The sequence below is a fragment of the Schistocerca serialis genome, chromosome 7, assembly GCF_023864345.2.
Source record: "Schistocerca serialis cubense isolate TAMUIC-IGC-003099 chromosome 7, iqSchSeri2.2, whole genome shotgun sequence".
NCBI lineage: Eukaryota > Metazoa > Arthropoda > Insecta > Orthoptera > Acrididae > Schistocerca > Schistocerca serialis.
In genome coordinates, this window is record NC_064644.1 from 574,356,454 (window position 1) to 574,378,609 (window position 22,156).

General features: G+C 37.8%; 1 protein-coding gene across 1 annotated transcript in view; it reads left to right on the forward strand.

Moving 5' to 3' along the window:
• The window catches only part of LOC126413258 (ras-specific guanine nucleotide-releasing factor 2-like), a 1,992,910-nt gene that overhangs the window by 1,663,911 nt on the left and 306,843 nt on the right, over nt 1-22,156 (forward strand). Inside the window, 1 exon segment of the mRNA XM_050083160.1 lies at nt 3,616-3,886. Within this exon segment, the coding sequence (XP_049939117.1) occupies nt 3,616-3,886 (271 nt within the window).

Here is a 22,156-nt window from a genome sequence, read left to right on the forward strand (position 1 = left end):
GATATTGGTTTGATGCTTTGTCCAAGATGAAGAGACATTCGTGAGCAACAGTTGAGGTGTGTGTGTGTGTGTGTGTGTGTGTGTGTGTGTGTGTGTGTGTGTGTGTGTGTGTATGTGTTAGACATCATAGTGGGTTGAAGGTGACTTGGTGAGGTGTTGCAAGCCAGAGTGCCTACTGCCTGGAGTCTGGGTACTGGCAGGGATCCTAGCATTTCTGTGCATCATTGTTGATCTGTGTATGATACCAGCAGCAAGCAGCATCTGGAGCCAGTGTGGGATGTGTGATGGTGTTGCCATGTGTGCTAGTGTGCACAGCTGTGCAAGTGGCAAGGAGTGCTGCGATCTGCCATGATCATGGCCTTTTATGTCTGTTCTGTTGGGGATGACCAGATCTATAATGTTATTATTACAGATCATGCATTTGTAATAGTTTTCTGTATGAATTGGTTCAGCACCAGAGGTGTGGTCTGCCATGTGCACTGCCAAGTCAAACCTTGGGGCGGAGTTAGTTTTTGCCTATAGTAAATGACAATGAACATTCTGTCAACCATAGCCAAGCACTATCCAATAGACCCTGTCTCATTCTTCATCATGGCAAAGTGTACGTCTATTACTAGCTTCACAACCACAGGGCTTAACAGTGTGGAGTCTGATATAAATGCTGGAGAAGCTGAGGTTTGGTGCCAGAGATATGATGGTGTACTATCACACAGTTTGATCTTGTACATGACCTCTTGAAGCTGCTGTTCTAGCATGTGGGGTTGTCTCTATAACAACAGCACTATGGCCGTCTCATATCTACTCTCTGCTGGAGGTAACTTGATGGTATCGTAAATTAATTCCGAGTGACCCACCAGGTTCGATTGGTCATTGAAAATGCTGGTTCTCTGAAAAATGCAGCTAATGATTATGAACCACAACCTGAGTACTAGCTGAACATGTCAATTTACTGGTCGTTACATTATGTCCTTAAGTGTGTGAGGAAAGATAGCTGCTGATTGTTCATGCATAGTTGATTGTTGCATGGCAAATTGTGAATGTTGAAATACATTGTGTGGCATGGAAGGCATGGGTGATGTGAACATGGCATTGCACAGATGATTAGAATCGAGAAGGCACTCGAAGGAGCATGTGGGATTCATTGGATTTAAGATGATTAATGGGTTCATTGTAGGCCACCATTGTTGATGAGGTGTCATGCCGCTGTTGGCTATGTTACAAAAATGTATTATCCACACACTCAGTTTTCACAGTTGGATTCACACATTGTCCACACTGATCCTTCATTGCATTGCTGTGAGTGTCATCCATTGATGTAGATGTCGTGCCTGGTGATGTGACATATGATGGGTGCGGTGTCACTGCGTAGTTAGCATGATCATGTTTGGAGATGAATTGGCACATTTTTGTGGTTGACATAGAGTCACCAGCATAGGAATTGAGATATTATGGCAGTTATATGCCACCGATAGATACAACACGCCTGCATCATGAGAATACTGTTTATTAAATAGAGCACTAGTACTGAGTGTGTAGTCAGCTGCATTGTCCATCTCACACTTAAGTCACATTACGCTGTCCCAAGAACTTCTACACCACTGGTGCCAGAGATGTATGGTCACTCAAGGATGAATGACCCCACAATCATAACTTGTGCCACTGTCCAGATATTTAAAAAGTGACTTCATTATCAATTACTATTTTTGACTAAATTGAGTAAGGCCATAACTTTCACCTTACACAAAGAAATTTTAACAATGTAGGAAAGGATAGATTGCTTCTTACCATCAAGAGGGCCAATTAACTTGCAGACAGGCATAATTAAAAGACACACACACACACACACACACACACACACACACACACACACACACACACACACACACACAAGCAAGCACACCTCCGGCACACATGACTGCCAGCTCGGGTAGCTTGGGCCAGAATATCTGTCCGAGTCAGTGTACTGCCAAGTGGAGGTCATCTCCCCTTTCTTGAATAATTTGTTTATCATAAGCATATATTAATGCACTTAAATGAATGTTTTTTATGTAATTTAATTCTTGGATAATTATGTGATTGTAAATTTTTAAGGTCATTGTCAACAGCAATTTTAACAAGAGTAGGAGAAAGAGAACACCCCTCATCTCACTTCTTGATTGATTTTAATCTCATGGGTCCTTTCTCTTCTGTATTTATTAATTTTTCTGTTTCAAGTTTTAAACTTTTGATTGCCCTTATGAGACTTGATGCATAGCCACATTCATGCAGTAATGCCCATGATCTATTTCGAATAACTTTTAGATGAAAAGAATTTCCTGCATGTTTGATTATTTCTGTATTTATTTCATCTTTTCCTGCAGCTCCCTCCACTCCTCCCCTATTTTTAATTATTGTATTATGTAGTCCCTTTTTATTGTTTCAACATTTACAATTTCCTTTTCCTCATCAACACACATTCCCAACACTGCCCTGTTTCTGTTTCCATTGTAACTCTTGATACTGTTTATTTCATTGATCTTCTCTAATTAATTGAGTTTTGCTATATCTTTTTTGACTAATTTATGAGTCTCATTGGGCTTTCACATTTTTGTAAACTTTGCAAGGAGATTTCAAGGTTATTGCAGCCTTCTTTTTGTTATTTGTTTCCGGTATTATTATTATTATTTTATGCATATGATACTACCTCAAACAATATCATTAACTCTACACCAAAATATATGCATCTCCGTGAGTGTATGCACATTCTAAAATTAAACAGTGGTGTCCTTTAACATAGTTTATCTGTCATCCTATCATCATAATTTTTTTTCATTTTTAGGAAATAAATACCAAAATTGCAGTATTGATGGTATTCTCAATTATTGTAAAATAATTGCACTCAGTGGTTAGTTTTGCTTAACAATTATAACAACAATGGAAATCTCTGGATGTAATAATACATAAAACAAAGGAAAGTCAACCACTTGCCTATAGTTCATTGATGTTCAGTACATAGAAACACACAACATAGAACAGTCTTTGCACTATCTTTCAACCTCCAGCTCTTTCTCTTGTAGAAGTACACACATTCACACACAGCTACACAGACTCCTAAATGTACACACAGATTCCTTTGTCCGTCTATGTGGTTTAAGTGTGAATGTGTGTGCGTCTACTATGGAAAGAGCAAGAGGTTGAAAGATACTGGAAACAGTGTTTTCTGTTGTGTATTTTATGTGCCATGTATGAGTCAACCATAGGTGAGTGGTTGTATTTTCTTTATTTTACGTGTTTCTACTTAATAGTTGCATTTCAGGATCAAGAAAATAACAGGAGAAATAATTATTCTACAGAACATACAGTGCTTGCTTATGTGAACATGGAATGTATTTTACTGAGGTGAACTTGGAATTTATCTTCTTCACATTGGACCACATTGTTATGAAACTATTATGCAGCTTATAGTAACACAGTTTTTAACTATTTCTGTTTCACAGCAGTTTTTTTAAAATTCATGAAACAATGTAGAAAGGAATTGTACTTTCATCACTGTGCTTTAGATCTGTACACTCCCATTCTTGTTGCTGAACATAGGTTTCAATTAAATGTACTTAGAAGTATAGCATCTTTTGCTAGGAGCAGTACTTCAACAGCAGCAGCTGCGTTTGCCATTGCAACTTCAGCTTCAAGTAACCCCAGGGATCACACCTCACCACCATCGGTAATCAAAGGCGGTGATGGAGGACCTGGCAGTATAAGAGGCCGCTGTAGTGTGGGTGATGCCAGTCTAAGGTCAGCCTCTGGCAGCTGCCGTGAACGTAATCGCAGGAAAGAGTCGGTCATGTCGACTGCTGCCACCATGCGGGTGCTTAATGTGCTTAGGCACTGGGTATCAAAGCATGCACAGGTCAGTAGATAATATCTTGTGACTATTTAATTTTTATTTTGTGCTTATAGAATGATCACATGTGTACAAAGCAATATTATTTAAGTAATTTTTTTTATTGAAAATTAGTGTTACCATGGCAGTTGCTAATAATTCTGTTATATGTTAGTAAATAATTTGACACTGTAATCCTTTAACTTCTGAATTTAATGAAACGTGGCAAGAGACTAATGTGTCTTCATATGAAGTGTTACTTTTTAGTATTATACGATTCATTACTGCCTTCCATGTCCAAATCTATACACAATCTGTAAATTTTATAACCACTTTGATAATTTTAATCAACATAGGCAGTGTTCCCATTCATGTGCACCAGTTTTGCTGGTGATTAATGTGGAGCCGGCCACAGTGGCCGTGCGGTTCTAGGCGCTTCAGTCCGGAACCGCGAGACTGCTACGGTCGCAGGTTCGAATCCTGCTTCGGTCATGGATATGTGTGATGTCCTTAGGTTAGTTAGGTTTAAGTAGTTCTAAGTTCTAGGGGACTGGTGACATAAGATGTTAAGTCCCATAGTGCTCAGAGCCATTTGAACCATTTGATTAATGTGGAAGGAAACTAAGAATAAATGTCTACTGAATATATTTCTTATACAACAAAAAAAAAAAAAAGAATATTTTACACAGCATATTAATGCATGAATGTTTTTTTAACATTGAACTGTGTGCTCATGCTGTGACTCATTTCATTATTAATGGTCAACTCAATGGCAGTGGACCAGCAGTTCTGTACACACTTTTTCTGGGAAAAACAGTGGAGATCCTATACAGCATCATGGAAAATGATGTTAAGATATTTTTTAAGCAGGAACATATTGAAGATTATGTGAATTCAAATGGATGCTGTTTTGAACATATTGAATGCAACTATTACTAACTGAACATGTTTCGTAAGTTGTCAAATTTGTGGCCTCAGTGTCAGCTCTTTCATATCAAACCCTTTACACATAGTTTTCCAGCAGAGTGCAAGACTGCACTGTTGTAAACTGCTCATCCACTGTCACAGAGCCAGTAGATTTTGATGAAACATGTCACAATTTAAGAAAACAGTTAAGAGTAAAAAGAAGACAAACATGTGCCAGTAAATGATGGCTGCTTGTTGCTTAATAATGTGTAATTAGTTTTCTGTCAGTCATGATACATAGTTCATATTTCTTCTTTTGATATTTGGCAGCCAGAGACTAAGGTTGTGTGTGTGTGTGTGTGTGTGTGTGTGTGTGTGTGTGTGTGTGTGTTTTGTCCAATTCTGATGAAGACCTGTTTGGCCAAAAGCTTTGTTTCACTGTCTTTTTGTTGTGCCTGTCTGTGACTCAGACGCATCTCTGCTATACAGTGAGTTGCAACTGTCCTTTTCATAATATTGTCTCTTTTGACATTTACATTATATGGGTCTCACTCATCCAAGTGGCTCACTTATGGTATCTGTGTTCATAAAGAATATAAAGAAGAGGTTTGGCACTTGATGTGGTTTAACATTATTTTGTGCTTCAATATGAAACTTACCTTTATTCTTTTTCATGCACATTTTCCAGCTTACCTATTTTCATGCTAAACACTGTTCTTTGCAGATATTCCTCGGCGTTTCATCCCCACACTATTGTCTCCGATTGCATTTCTCTTCTCTGTGTTTGCACCTGCATTCATTCACGCATAACGCTTAGTAAATCTTTTCATAAAAGAGAGGCTTCAGAGTTGTGGAATGTGACATGTTACATATTAACAGGCAGAAGTCACCACTGCAGGAAATGTCTGAAGTTTTTGTCCAAATTAAACTGTAGGTCCCCCTACAATTAGCTGTAAGTCAGCTGTAAGGTCTGAGGAAGACAAGGTTTACCACCTCCAGTCACATCAAGATGGTAAAGCACTATGGTGTCAAAACAAAACTTCCAAATTAATGACAGCATTATTTTTACTTTTTTTATACATAAAACACTACTCAGAAATAAGATACCTGTCCTCCTCTTACACTACCCATCTCCTGTTTTTAAAAGCTGTTTCTTGCTAAGCACTTACATAACTTTATAAAGTGATTTCAGATACCACATATCAGCCATCTGGACAGGGTGACACAGCTTAGCAGGCCCCCTAAATATATGTAGAATGAATAAATATTTGAAGATACAGTTTTCTCTAATTTCTAGTTGACAATGTGGTATTTTCTGACATAACAAATAATTTTTAATCCTTATAGCTGCTGAATTATGACCTTAACTTTCCCTTTTATCTGCTTTATAGAGGTGTACACTTTTCCTGTGACACTGGAAAGAGCCTTCAAAGAGGACACTGTAGCCAAAACATGTGTGGAACATAGTCAGCCACTCTCCTGCTGTCTGGAGAAGATGTCACACAAATGTCTGTCCTCCTGTACAGAATGTAATCAGACATGTGACTCGGGTATGGTAGCTATATTTGAAGCCCATCAGTCTGTGCTCTGTGCTCATGAATCAGTTCAGACTTTTGCAATGTATAAGACAGTTGAAAAACTGGATATGGTTCTCATTTATGGAAATATTGCCTAATTGTTACAGCAGTGATGTGATTTATGCTAATAAGTTTTATATTATTTTATTTATCTATTTATAGTTAGTTTACATATAGGCCTGTCACATGCAGAGACTAAATCAGATTGTAACTTTTTATTTAATCAGCTTAGTTTCTAGCTGGCTGGCCTGTATGTGAACTATCTATAAATGAATAAATTAATAATGCTTTGTAGCATAAACTGCATAAAGCAGGCCATAACTTTTGTTAATCCATGGATACTGCAGGACATATTGAATTTATTTATTGAAAGTTGAAAATATAAAAATGGCAGCAAATAAAGCAGGTGAAAGGGAATACAAGCATCTAAAAGATGAGATTGACAGAGAGTGAAAAATGACTAAAAAGGAATGGTTAGAGGACAAATGTAAAGATTTAGAAGCATATTTCACTAGGGGAAATACAGAGACTGCATATAGGAAAATTGAAGAGGCCTTTGGAGAAAAGAGGAGCAGCAGTATTAATATCAAAAGCTCAGATGGGAAGCCAGTACTAAGCAAAGATGGGAAAGCTGAAAGGTGGAAAGAATATACACAGCGTCTGTACAGGGGAAATGAACTTGAAGGCATTATTATGGAGAGGAAAGAGGACATAGATGAAAATGAGAGAGGGGATATGTTCTGAAAGAAGAACTGAGAGAGACCTGAAATATTTATGTCAAAACAAGGCCACCGGATGACTGGAATACTCTCTTTGAAATTCTTAAGGTAGCAGTAGTAAATACATGAAGCAAAAAAGATATTTACAACTTGTACAGAAACCAGAGTTAGGGGCATAAAAGGGAAGCAGTGGTTGAAAAGGGAATGGGACAGGGTTGTAGCACATCCCAGATATTATTTAATCTGTACATTGAGCAAACAATGATGAAAACCAAAGAAAAATTTGGAGGTGTTAAAATTCATGGAGAAGGGATAAAGACCCAACCATTTGCTGATGACATTGTAATTTTGTCAGAGACAGCAAAGGTCTTGGAAGAGCAGTTGAACAGAATGGGCAGTGTCTTGAAAGGAGGAAATATGGACCATAAACAGTGTAGTCTAGCAGAGAATATAGGATTTTGAAATAGAAGTATGAGGTTTCAGTAGTTATTCAGAGATGAAAAATCTCACACAGGATAGAACAGCATGGAGAACTTCATAAAGCCAGTCTTCAGACTAAAGACCACAGCAACAAAAACAACTTTTTACTGAATATAAAACTATTACTCTATAATTTCATTTAGCAAATATTAGAAAGAGATAACAATTTTCAGCTAATTCATTAATTACCAAGATAATGCTGGTTAGTAACTAAATTTATTAACACACTATGTGAATATTTCGTCCATAAAGGAAGACATTATGAATGCAACTAGTGTTGATAAATAAAAACAAACAGTCCACTGCATCAGTAGCTTGTTTATTTGGCCACTACGCATTTCGATGGCTCACATCATCATCTTCAGTTGAAGAATTGTTTATTTACATAGCTGGTGTTGGTGAAGAGTACAGACATCTTTTCTCACTAGCAAACCAGTGGGCAGTGTATGCTGTGTTTCATCTTTTGCTAATGATAAAAATTGTTTATTTAGAAAGGTGCTTTTGAGAACACCACAGAAAGGTGCCTTGTTGTAACTGATAACCCGAGAAGACTTCATGATCAAAATTTGCCAAAAAAGACTGCATTCCTATGTGGCACCATTGAGGTTAAAAAACATGAATTTCTAACTGTGGATTGAACTTACAGGGGAGGTGGAATTGTAAAAAGTCTGCACACTGTTCCCTATTGTACATCCTCTCCACTGTACATTATGCTTACAGTGTCAGTTCAAAGATGTTCTACATGTTACAGATATGCTTCTTTACATCGCATACAAAGATAAAAGATTAAATGTTTCCACAACTGAATATGTTTTTCTTTAAAAAAAATTGAGTGGGCTGCACCAGAATGTAGAAATGTACACAATTCAGTTATTATATTTTTTTTATTATTATTATTTTTTTAATAGCAATGTGTTGCAGCAAATAAAAGATAAAATGGTTATGTATGTAAATAAAAGGAAGAGCAGATAACCATTACTGTTCTTTTTTTATCAAATGCTCCAGCACATTCATATTTTTTTTAATACTAGAAAATATATTTATGGACATACAGCTATGTAATATAATAACTGAATTGTGCACATGTCCTTATTCTGGAGCAGCCCTTTCATTTTTTAAAGAAAAATGTATTTGTGTAGAAACCAACTAATCTCATATCTCTGTATCCTATGTAAGTAAGGAAATGTGCAACACATAGGATACAGTCAAGTGATGGTTGGAGAGATGACATCACAGTTACAGGTAATCTACATAAACCAATTGTTAGTCACTGATGCATTGTATATTTGGATCATGATAACCCCTTCAGCATCAATTAAGGCCTGAAGATGGTGCGCTGAAGTGCCGAAACTAGTAGCTGCACAATTCCTGTGAATTATTATGGGTGGAGGTTACACTAAACAACCAAACTAGGTTAATAATTGGCTCCTTTTACCGACCTCCCGACTCAGCAGCATTAGTGGCAGAACAACTGAGAGAAAATTTGGAATACATTTCACATAAATTTTCTCAGCATGTTATAGTCTTAGGTGGAGATTTCAATTTACCAGATATAGACTGGGACACTCAGATGTTTAGGACGGGTGGTAGGGACAGAGCATCGAGTGACATTATACTGAGAGCACTATCCGAAAATTACCTCGAGCAATTAAACAGAGAACCGACTCGTGGAGATAACATATTGGACCTACTGATAACAAACAGACCCGAACTTTTCGACTCTGTATGTACAGAACAGGGAATCAGTGATCATAAGGCCGTTGCAGCATCCCTGAATATGGAAGTTAATAGGAATATAAAAAAAGGGAGGAAGGTTTATCTGTTTAGCAAGAGTAATAGAAGGCAGATTTCAGACTACCTAACAGATCAAAACGAAAATTTCTGTTCCGACACTGACAGTGTTGAGTGTTTATGGAAAAAGTTCAAGGCAATCGTAAAATGCGTTTTAGACAGGTACGTGCCGAGTAAAACTGTGAGGGACGGGAAAAACCCACCGTGGTACAACAACAAAGTTAGGAAACTACTGCGAAAGCAAAGAGAGCTCCACTCCAAGTTTAAACGCAGCCAAAACCTCTCAGACAAACAGAAGCTAAACGATGTCAAAGTTAGCGTAAGGAGGGCTATGCGTGAAGCATTCATTGAATTCGAAAGTAAAATTCTATGTACCGACTTGACAGAAAATCCTAGGAAGTTCTGGTCTTACGTTAAATCAGTAAGTGGCTCGAAACAGCATATCCAGACACTACGGGATGATGATGGCATTGAAACAGAGGATGACACGCGTAAAGCTGAAATACTAAACACCTTTTTCCAAAGCTGTTTCACAGAGGAAGACCGCACTGCAGTTCCTTCTCTAAATCCTCGCACAAACGAAAAAATGGCTGACATCGAAATAAGTGTCCAAGTAATAGAAAAGCAACTGGAATCACTCAATAGAGGAAAGTCCACTGGACCTGACGGGATACCAATTCGATTCTACACAGAGTATGCGAAAGAACTTGCCCCCCCTTCTAACAGCCGTGTACCGCAAGTCTCTAGAGGAACGGAGGGTTCCAAATGATTGGAAAAGAGCACAGATAGTCCCAGTCTTCAAGAAGGGTCGTCGAGCAGATGCGCAAAACTATAGACGTATATCTCTTACGTTGATCTCTTGTAGAATTTTAGAACATGTTTTTTGCTCGCGTATCATGTCATTTCTGGAAACCCAGAATCTACTATGTAGGAATCAACATGGATTCCGGAAACAGCGATCGTGTGAGACCCAAATCGCCTTATTTGTTCATGAGACCCAGAAAATATTAGATACAGGCTCTCAGGTAGATGCTATTTTTCTTGACTTCCGGAAGGCGTTCGATACAGTTCCGCACCGTCGCCTGATAAACAAAGTAAGAGCCTACGGAATATCAGACCAGCTGTGTGGCTGGATTGAAGAGTTTTTAGCAAACAGAACACAGCATGTTGTTATCAATGGAGAGACGTCTACAGACGTTAAAGTAACCTCTGGCGTGCCACAGGGGAGTGTTATGGGACCATTGCTTTTCACAATATATATAAATGACTTAGTAGATAGTGTCGGAAGTTCCATGCGGCTTTTCGCGGATGATGCTGTAGTATACAGAGAAGTTGCTGCATTAGAAAATTGTAGCGAAATGCAGGAAGATCTGCAGCGGATAGGCACTTGGTGCAGGGAGTGGCAACTGACCCTTAACATAGACAAATGTAATGTATTGCGAATACATAGAAAGAAGGATCCTTTATTGTATGATTATATGATAGCGGAACAAACACTGGTAGCAGTTACTTCTGTAAAATATCTGGGAGTATGCGTACGGAACGATTTGAAGTGGAATGATCATATAAAATTAATTGTTGGTAAGGCGGGTACCAGGTTGAGATTCATTGGGAGAGTGCTTAGAAAATGTAGTCCATCAACAAAGGAGGTGGCTTACAAAACACTCGTTCGACCTATACTTGAGTATTGCTCATCAGTGTGGGATCCGTACCAGGTCGGGTTGACGGAGGAGATAGAGAAGATCCAAAGAAGAGCGGCGCGTTTCGTCACAGGGTTATTTGGTAACCGTGATAGCGTTACGGAGATGTTTAATAAACTCAAGTGGCAGACTCTGCAAGAGAGGCGCTCTGCATCGCGGTGTAGCTTGCTCGCCAGGTTTCGAGAGGGTGCGTTTCTGGATGAGGTATCAAATATATTGCTTCCCCCTACTTATACTTCCCGAGGAGATCACGAATGTAAAATTAGAGAGATTAGAGTGCGCACGGAGGCTTTCAGACAGTCGTTCTTCCCGCGAACCATACGCGACTGGAACAGGAAAGGGAGGTAATGACAGTGGCACGTAAAGTGCCCTCCGCCACACACCGTTGGGTGGCTTGCGGAGTATCAATGTAGATGTAGATGTAGATGTAAATGACATCATAAGGACAGCTGTAGGTGTTTCATTTTCTTACAGTAATGAATGACCGAAGTCCCTCAGACCTCCAGGCACAAGGATGGACATACAAAAACTTTATACCACTGTCAGTACTATATAACCACTGGCTCTGAAGTTCCTTCTGTAGGACAAAATGCCAAGTGTCAGTTTGTTGGTTTTATAGTCGTACACCAGTATGTTGCAGGCAACTGTCCCACACTCTGCAGAAGTAATTCCCCACACTCCCCAATGCTATCACCCTGCCACATGCTGATTGATACATATCTATACTGCCATCTTCACTTATAGTTACTTCTTTATTTTGAACCAGTGTTATTCCTCTCTAGTATCTCAATATAAATATTCAGCTCACCCTCCTTATTCTGATGTGTACTGTTTCATACTCTATTCCCCCTCTTTCTCATTGGGTGACATCCCTGAAGTGAACACATTGTTTAATAATATGGTCTGGTTTTGCAATTTGCCCACAGTCGCAGTTACCATTTAGTTGATGTTGTATTCTGTTCAGATATGTCATGTAAGATCCACATCCTGTAAGAAAATGAATCTACCTCTCAGTGATAGAATATACTTCATATGAGCCTTTCCCACGCACTGAGAAAGATCTCATAGACATGCCATCTTGTAGTTCCTGTGTAATGGTCCCCCTACAATTCTTGTGTTATGCATGAGGTGACTTCTAGCTTGGTATTTGCTTTTTGCCCTAGTATCTGTAAATATTCATAACTAGTATTGTGCTTCCTTCTTTCTGATTACTAGGGCTAGGGGACATACTCCTATTTTTATGAGAAGAGCTTCCATAGAAGTATAGGTATGCACCTGTAACTCTTAGTAATATGCTTCTCTGCACTATTGTGCATTTCGCTAATCTTTGCACTCACACTATGGAAGCTTCATGATATACTCTAATGGTATCTATGGGCAGATGAAACTTATCTTGGCTAATTCTTCATAACTTTTTCATCAAAATTAGAACTCTCTGTCACAATATTTCAATGTGTTTACTAAAATTTTGTTTCTCATAAATGTGCAGTCCCAAGTACCCTGCTACCTCCCATCTCTTGATCAGACTGTTATTATTCTTATAGTTGGGTTGTTTGTCGATGACAGTTTCACTTTAAGCACCATGTATATTATTTTACTTTTGCTACTTTGAGTTTATTTTTTGAACACTGTGCCTGAAATGCTGCCACTACACCTCAACCATTTTCTTTTAGCTCTACCCTAGTATTTCCTCTTTTTCTGTTACTATCCTCAGACAGACCAGTTTGGCTTTCTTTGCTCTGTGATAATCCTGAAGACTCAGAGACTTCTCAGACATCCTATTTGCCTCAGTGTAGAGAAAAAGCCAGGCCACTGTATGTCATTATATCAAGCATGTATTTTTGCTATGATATGTTTATCACCTTTAGTGCCTAGTCCATAGCATTTTCAGTGGTCTTCATTTTTCTAAATCCCAACTGAGATTCATTCACATCACCTAAGTTTCTATGTTCTTCGAACCTACAGCATTGAAGTCTGTCTTGTATTTTCCTGAATGTACTTGGTAAATGTACTAGTCTCTAAGACTTTGTTTTCTTGGATCTCCTCTTCTCTTCTCTTGTCTTCTTTTGAAAATATAAACCCCTGCTCCTCCTTTCAAAGTATCTTACCTTGCACCAGACATTCATTTACATCTACTTCTACATCTACATGGCTACAATGCAATTCACCCGTACCTGCCTCGAAGGGGATTCCTTGAACCTCTTTCAGACTATTTCTCTACCATTCCATTATTGAATAGCAAAAAAGACAGAGTTTCATTATGAAACTATTAAGAGGATTTCATATTAAAGTCCACACTGTTTCAAGCTTCAGTAAAACATCCCTTATTTTGATTTTTGTTCTTTTAAACTTAGCATGCTTCTTTTCATTGCTTCTACAATAGTGTTTTGACCTGTTTTGGTTGTCATGGGATACCAGTTCTCTCTCTCTTTGATTTAATTGGTATAAATCTCTCAATTTCTGCTGATACTATTTGTTTGAATCACAGTCACATCTGGTATATGCTTAATAGTTGGAATGAGTAGAAACTGTCTCTTAGGAAGACACAAGCAAATTTTCATCTTCCTTTATAAATAGAATGCTTAAAGTATCTTGTGAATGGAAATGTATATTTTGGCAAGAACGAGTATAGATCCTGCAGTAATTGCACACTTCAAAATTACTAAAAATTGCTAAGAAAAATTATTAAAAAATCAAGGAACATGCACATAATGTCAGAGATCAGTAATATTGCAACAGACTTCAGGCTGTATGGAACATAGTGGAATGAGAGACAGAACAACCAGCCACAGATCAGAATAACATCACAACTGAACTGAATGGAAGAGCCATAAATGATGAGTCACAGGTAACAAATGTATTTAATAATCATTTTGTAAATAAAGTAGGAAACCTAGGGACAAACAGTTCAAGAGAAAAATCACAGCAGTATGTTGAAAAAGTAGTTCCATAAAATTCAATCATACGAATATATCATCAACTTCTCCTTCTGAAATTCCCAATAACTAAAACTCATCTGGTTTAGATGGTGTTTCCAAGAGAACTAAAGATTTATTCCCATATAATAAGCCCAGTCTTATGTGTGAAATACGTAATTCATAACAAACTGGAGGTATTTTTCCAGAGAGACTGAAATATGCCATTGTTAGATGAAAAGAGAAATGTCAATAGCTACTGACTTGTTTCACTGCTAACATCATTTTCCAATTTTTTTGAGAAGGTGACATATTCTATAATAGTATCTCACCTTAGCAATATAATATCCTCAGCAATTCACAGTTTGGGTTTCAGAAGTGTTGTTTTTCTGGGGATGCCATTTACTGTTCACTCACCAGACTCTGTAAGCATTTAATAATAATTAGTGTTTTCTGCAATCTATCTAAGACATTTGACCGTGTGTATCACAGTATTCTCCTAAGATAAACTGAAGTTTTATGGGACTGATGGTATAACCAACCAATGGATAATATATATCTAACCAAAAGAATGCAGAAAGTTATACTTAGTAATTTAACCTAATAATTCTGACTGTGGAGAAATCCCATATAGGGTTCCCTAAAGGCTCAGTCTTATGTCCACTATTGCTCCTCATATATGCAAATGATCTTCCAGGTAATGTACAACATGCAGAACTAGTTCTTTTTACAGATGACACTAGTATTGTAATCAATCCAAGTATACATACAAAAACAGAAGAAATGGCAAATAAAGTTCTTAAAAGTATCATTGACTGGTTTTCTGCTAATGGTCTCATCCTCAGTTATAAAATGATACAACACATTCAATTCTGTACATCTTGTGGTACTACACCAAAGTGTAACATGTGGCAAAGAAATTATAAATAGGGTGGAAACTTCAAAATTCCTAAGTGTCCATATTGAAGAGAATTTAAATTGGAAGAAGCACATTTTGAAAGCCCTAACATGATTTAGTTCAGCCACATTTGCAGTTAGAATCTTTGCAAATCTTGGGGAGAGACAAATTAGTAAGTTGACATATTTTGCATATTGTCTTCATTGTACAAAAAGTGCTGTAAAAATAATATGTTGTGCTCACCCATGATCATCTTGTAGGCATCTCCTTAAGGAGTTAGGCATTCTGACTTTTGATTCACAGCATATTTATTCCCTCATGGAGCTTGTTGTAAATAATTGACTTCAGTTCAAAAGGAACAGTGGTGTACATAATTACAATACCAGAGGGAAAAATGACATTCATTCCCCCACATTAAGATTGTCTTTAGCACAAAAAGCAGTGCACAATGCTGCATCAACAATGTTTGGTTGCTTACCCAGCAATATAAAATGTCTGACAGGCAAAGTGGAAGTTGAAAACAAACTTAGAAAGTTTCTCCTTTACAACTCCTTCTATTCTGTAGAAGAATTCCTATTATTGTAGTGTGTAAAGGTGGTGGGTATAGAACAATAAGGTTGTTCACCTCTTGTAATATCTCAGCATTTTTGGAATCCAAACCTAGCACCATTAGTTTTGCTATTTTATTATTACAACTCACACTTCTTCTTCTGCAGAAAGAATTAGCAAACTGTTGTTTCTATAGGGAGCTTCAATTTCTGTCTTGAATTGGCCCTTCTGCTCTGTATCTTCAAGATTGTAGTGATCGGATGGTGTGTCTTCATTAGTAGTTTGACTGTAGCTTAAATCACAGGTACCTCATGTAGATGCACCTTTGTGAGCACTATCAAATGCTATGCGGCCATGCATCAAATCCAGCTGTTTTTACTAATCATCAGCATTGTATATTTCCTCACTTCTGTTGAATACTTTGTTAAGCAAGCTGTACAGTTGAATTGTGTCAGTTGGCCTGTTATTTCCTTTCAACAGACTTTGTTCCACCATTTCTGGAACCAGAAATGTAACTTCATATTCTTCCAGATGTGAGTTTCTTACCATTTACTGTACTACCACAATCAATAATTGAATTTACTCTAGTTTTGCAAGTCTCAGAGGGCCCTCATAGAATTTGTTACCCCATGATGCAAAATTATCTATCGATAATGTGCTGTCACAGACTGCACACAAGCTGCATTAAAAAATAACAGGAATTCATGCATTTTCAAAATAATAATGTTTATCTGCCTAAATTAATGTTATCATAATTAAAAGCCAGTGATTTTCCCAATCCCAAAAAACTTCTGGACATCAATCTTTGGTAAATATTAGCTCTTTCAGCGATGCATATGTAATCTCATTTGTGCTTGTAAAATGACATCCCATGAGGTTTAATTTAATTTTTGGAAACAAAAAATGACATGTTTCATTACTTGTACGCTGTTTTTTTAAATAATCTGACAACTTGTGAGCAACTTACATTCACTGCTTTTTTTTTTCTTCAAAACTAAACAATTTTGGTCCTTTGTATTTGGTACCCAAACATGAGTTTAAGGGTTAAAATGTGATTAAACAAATCCATAGTCAAACCAATAACAAGTTACAGGAGTAAGTGTTTGGAAGTCACAGAAAGAAGTAAAAAGAGACGTATAACTTTAGGAATTGACCACTTGAGAGAGCATGTAGAATTTCCTCAGGTGACTGCATAAGAAATGAGGAAATATGAGAAAGTATGCTTACCCATTATAGTATTACAGACAGAATCAAAGAAAGACAGCTAGTATGGTTAGAGCGTGTCAAGAGAATGGAAGAAGACAGATGGGCAAAGAGAGCACTGTCATGTCAAGTTCTTGGGAGGAAAAGAAGAGGAAGACTACAGAAAGTGTTGCCAAAGGTTGTCTAAGAAGTGATGGAGAGAAAAGGAATAGAGGAGGATGAGGACAGATTACAAGATCAAGACATTTGGCAACAGAGATGTAGAATGCACTGACAGCTGTAGGACTGCACAAGAAGAAGATGAAGAAACAAATTTTGCTGTTACACACTTCATACTCAAAATATCTAAAAAAAGGTTTTAGCCATGAGCTAACTGACATGTCAACCTCTTCAGTGGCATCTCTGATTGTTATTTGGTGATCATTCACAACAATTTCTTTCATTTTTCTATGGTTTCATTGGCTGAAGAAATGCTGTGATGTCCAGGGCACTTGTTGTCTTCAATATCTTCACAGCCCTCTTTGAACTACTTATACTCATAAATCCTTTTCTGATAACAGACCACTAAAAACCATATTTACAACAATATGTGCTACTCACTGCTTAGGGGAGACATTTAGTAACAGACAGGCACAATGAAAAGGACTGCTAACATATTGAGCTTTAGTACAAAGTACATCTTCAGAAATAGAGAACACACATTCACACAAATATGGGCACTGTCATACTATGAGCAGACCACTTTTCCTGTGTTGCAGAAGTAGTCAATATCTTTGTGATCCTGGGATTTGTGGCATCTGTGTAATCCTAAGTAGTCAGTCCTGGCCGTATACCTGAAACCTAAAAATATCATTTTGCTTCCTATTGGTTCCATCTGTGTTTTGTAGTTAACCTCCAACATTTGATGCATGATTTTCTTCTTTTTGTTTCAGGATTGAAACATAATTTCATGCTGTTCATGAAATCATTTTGTTTATTCCCTTGATGTTTTGCTCTAAAGAGCTTCAATTTGTTCAATCACCTGATGGAGTATTGTATTGTATTACCAACAGCTTATGTTTTCTTCATGGCTTGCATTTTAGCACTTGATTTAGCTTTTTGGTTTCTAGAATCTTTTTTTATCAGCTTCCAATTCTTTTTGTACAATTAAAACATTGTTTACTGTTCATTGGTTTATTGATTTTAATTTTTTTTCTATTTTGGGTTTGATTAGTTCTATAAATTTGATCTTAGTGTTTTTAACTCGTTATTTCTACATTGAGAGATAGAGAGAGAGAGAGATAGAGAGAGAGAGAGAGAGAGAGTGTGTGTGTGTGTGTGTGTGTGTGTGTGTGTGAGAGAGAGAGAGAGAGAGAGAGAGAGAGAGAGAGAGAGAGAGAGATTGCCATAGAAGATTTTCTCTTCTGTAGGATGAAGCTCATTCCTGTATCTCTTACATAGTCACATACCATAGCCATTTCCGCAGCCATTTGCCTAGTGCTGAATTGAGGAAACCTAATGGACATGACCATTTACAGAAGGTGTGGCCACCACAGATAAAAATCCTCCATGGTCAACAGTTAAACCAAGATGTCAGGAAATTTCATAGATGTCACACAACCGAGCTGACGGGCACTAGTTGACTCAGATGATTCTTTTTCTGCAATGTTGAATATGTATCGTTGCCGGATAAAGAAGACTATGTTCCACAAACAAAAGAGATTGTGCTGAAGATAGCAAATGAGAAACACATCCAACAAACAGAAACATGTATTCAAGGATAACTATCGGTGACAGAACACAGCCCTTCAAATATATCATTTTAACATAATATAGCCACAATGTTGTATTCACAGATGGCACTTCTTACTGGAATCACTCACAAGCATGGGCTGTGGATAATCAGAGTTCTGTATTCACTAAGCTGTACATAATAAAGATCACTCTGGGAAGTAGTTTACCTGTAAAAGACATTTACTCCACTGCCACCACCGAGATGAGATCCAGTTGTAAATCTATAGCCTCAGGTAATTTGTGAAGCTTTTGTTGATTGCAAAAATCTACTCAGGCTCACAGAAGAAATCTAGATATCAGTGATGATAATGAGCATTGCAGCTGGTCAAGCAGACCTTTAGATCACTAATTGTCCCAAGTAGCCACAACTCCTCCCTAAAGCTATGTGTGTAGGAACAGTCGAACAAGTCCAAGATGGGCATCTCAGTGCTGTTGATGAGTAATCATGCTTCACTACTGTTACAGACATTGCAGTGGGGAAAGCTACTATTGAACTACCAATAGGACCTGGTCTGACCTAGAAACAATGTCAGCAAGTGTTAATTATTCTGCACCAATTTTTTGATGCTTTCGAATCTGCATTGCAGAAAAGACAGATAAAATGAACCACAGTGAAATACTGTTTCAACATTGTGACCATCCACCAATTAGTCAGTATACCTATAAGGTGTCACAGAATGAATAATGCATAACCCGGGAGGAAGTGGAGAAGATGCTGTAAGATGTCATCATTGAACTTTGAGAGACTGCTTGGTCCTCTCCTATGGTTATTATGAAGAAGAAGATTGACACATGATCTTTTTGCATTGACTACTGATGACTGGACAAGATCACAAAGAAAGATATCTACCTATTGTCACATGCAAGTACAGTTAAGTTCAGATGGAGATGGAGTGTCGGCATCAGAGTTTGTCAGGAAAGTTATCAGAAAAAATCCATAACCACTGCTGTAGATTATTGGATCCAAATCTTACTGATAGTGGATGTGAAGGTGATGTGATCTCTGGCAACAGAGGGCTGGAGCAGCCAGACAGAGAGAATGTTGTCCAAGAAGGGGAGCTAGATATTGCATGTGGTCAGGAGGGCTAGTATGAAAAGATAGCAAACCTGTAGTATGGGTGCATTCTAACTGGCCTGCTTTGCATGCACCACATGACCATTTCTTGGCCTCCAATTGGTGACAGTGGGACACCTGAACGTGTCCCTGTGTCATGAATTCTTTTGTAGTAGCATCCTTTGCTCAGTAGTACCCAGTGTGGGGATGCTGTCCACATAAATCAAACATAGGTATTGCATATCTAGCAACATCCAGTGCCCGACCAGCCCAGGTCCAACTTCTTTTTTCTATAGTAAGACACAGACCAGAGTCACAAGAATAAAATGAACTGAAATAAAAATTTTGAAAGATCTGTCAGTCCTCTTGATAATCCACTCAGTCTGACTTCTCACCACACACACCCCTCCCCCTTCTCCAGGAGCCATGTACGGGTTGGAAAATGAAGTAATAGTTACAACTGATTGCAAGAATTTGGGTCCCCCTTGGGGAGGTTTTTTCAATGTATGGGGTTTATTTTATTGAAGCTCACTTTTATGAAATGGATAAATCTTTTAAAGGGGCAAAAGGGCAATGGTTACAATGTCAGTAGTTTTCAAACAATAATTATTAATTATTGTTATTTGTATAACAAGTAAAACAGTCAATGACAAATTTTCATACCAGTGTGGTAACATAGTATTCCTTCCTCTATATTTCAAAGGTATACACATCTAAGATATTATCATTTGAATCCTACTCCCAGTATGAGGGGTTGATTAATTGCACAACAGTACTCACAAAATATTACATTACTACATTCTCATTACATTTAATTAAATAATTTCCACAGTATAAGGTACATAAAAATGTAAACTTTTCATCTGAGAAAACAACTAATTGTTGTGAACACCTAATTTCTGATTCTTAATCCAGGAGGGAGGACCATGCCTGAGAAGTACCATGTCCCAGAGTATTTCAACCATGATAATTGCCAGATGGCTGCTGCTTAAGTATTGCTGGTGGTTGTGATTTACAACATCCACAATAATAGAACCCATATAACAAAACAGATGATGATCAGAATTACAGGAAAAGATGAAGCTCTAGGAATAATCTCACAGTGTAGGTATTCCTCTACATTCCATTGAACAGTTGCACCATCATGAGTAATATACCTGTGTTCTTGAGTGAACTAAGCATTGATAAATGTTAAGAGATGAACCTTCATGGTATTTGACAATACTGGCAAGCTGTCAGGATGAGGCAACATCAGGGAGCTGCATGCAAGTAAAGTAAAAGTGACTTGATACTAGTGTTGTGTGCATGTATCAGCTGGTCTGATACCTCAACAGTGGGTATGACTACATCATAGGACGAACTGTTAAGTGGAAGTCCACCATCAGCCAAAGTTATCTGATAAGTCTGAGATGTGAACATATGTTTATAGCAAAGGAGAACCACTCACTATTGTGGGCTGTAGTACTGTGTGTTGTAGTTTCCAACAGTGATGAACCAGTGTTCGTATATTGTGACAACAGTACGAGAGCAGGGAGGTGTTTTAGTTTTGTCTAATATTACCATGATCTCAGTCATTCATCCTAGTGTTAAAGGGTAAGGTAGAACACAGGTGCTAATTGGTGTGAATGCAAGATTGAAAGGCATCAAGTGGCATAGATGAGTGCATTTGATGGTCCTTAGTAACAATTAAAATATTCTTGGTTTTTCAGGTGATTATGGGTGACTGGAATTCGATTGTAGGAAAAGGAAGAGAAGGAAATTTAGTAGGTGAATATGGTTTGGGGGTAAGAAATGAAAGAGGAAGTCGCCTGGTAGAATTTTGCACATAGCATAACTTAATCATAGCTAACACTTGGTTCAAGAATCTTAAAAGAAGGTTGTATACATGGAAGAACCCTGGAGATACTGACAGGTTTCAGATAGATTATATAATGGTAAAACGATTTAGAAACCAGGTTTTAAATCGTAAGACATTTCCAGGGGCAGATATGGACTCTGACCACAATCTATTGGTTTTGAACTGTAGATTAAAACTAAAGAAACTGCAAAAAGGTGGGAATTTAAGGAGATGGGACCTGGATAAACTGACTAAACCAGAGGTTGCACAGAGTTTCAGGGAGAGCATAAGTGAACAGTTGACAAGAATGGGGGAAAGAAATACAGTTCAAGAAGAATTGGTAGCTTTGAGAGATGAAGTAGTAAAGCCAGCAGAGGATAAAGTAGGTAAAAAGACAAGAGCTAGTAGAAATCCTTGGGTAAGAGAAGTAATATTGAATTTACTTGATGAAAGGAGAAAATATAAAAATGCAGTAAATGAAGCAGGCAAAAAGGAATACAAACGTCTCAAAAATGAGATCAACACGAAGTGCAAAATGGCTAAGCAGGGATGACTAGAGGACAAATGTAAGGATGTAGAGGCTTATCTCACTAAGGGTAAGATAGATACTGCTTACAGGAAAATTACAGTGACCTTTGGAGAAAAGAGAACCACTTGTATGAATATCAAGAGCTCAGATGGAAATCCAGTTCTAAGCAAAGAAGGGAAAGCAGAAAGGTGGATGGAGTATATAGAGGGTCTATACAAGGGTGATGTACTTGAGGGCAATATTATGGAAATGAAAGAGGATGTAGATGAAGATGAAATGGGAGATAGGATACTGCATGAAGAGTTTGACAGAGCACTGAAAGACATAAGTCGGGAGTAGACAACATTCCATTAGAACTACTGACAG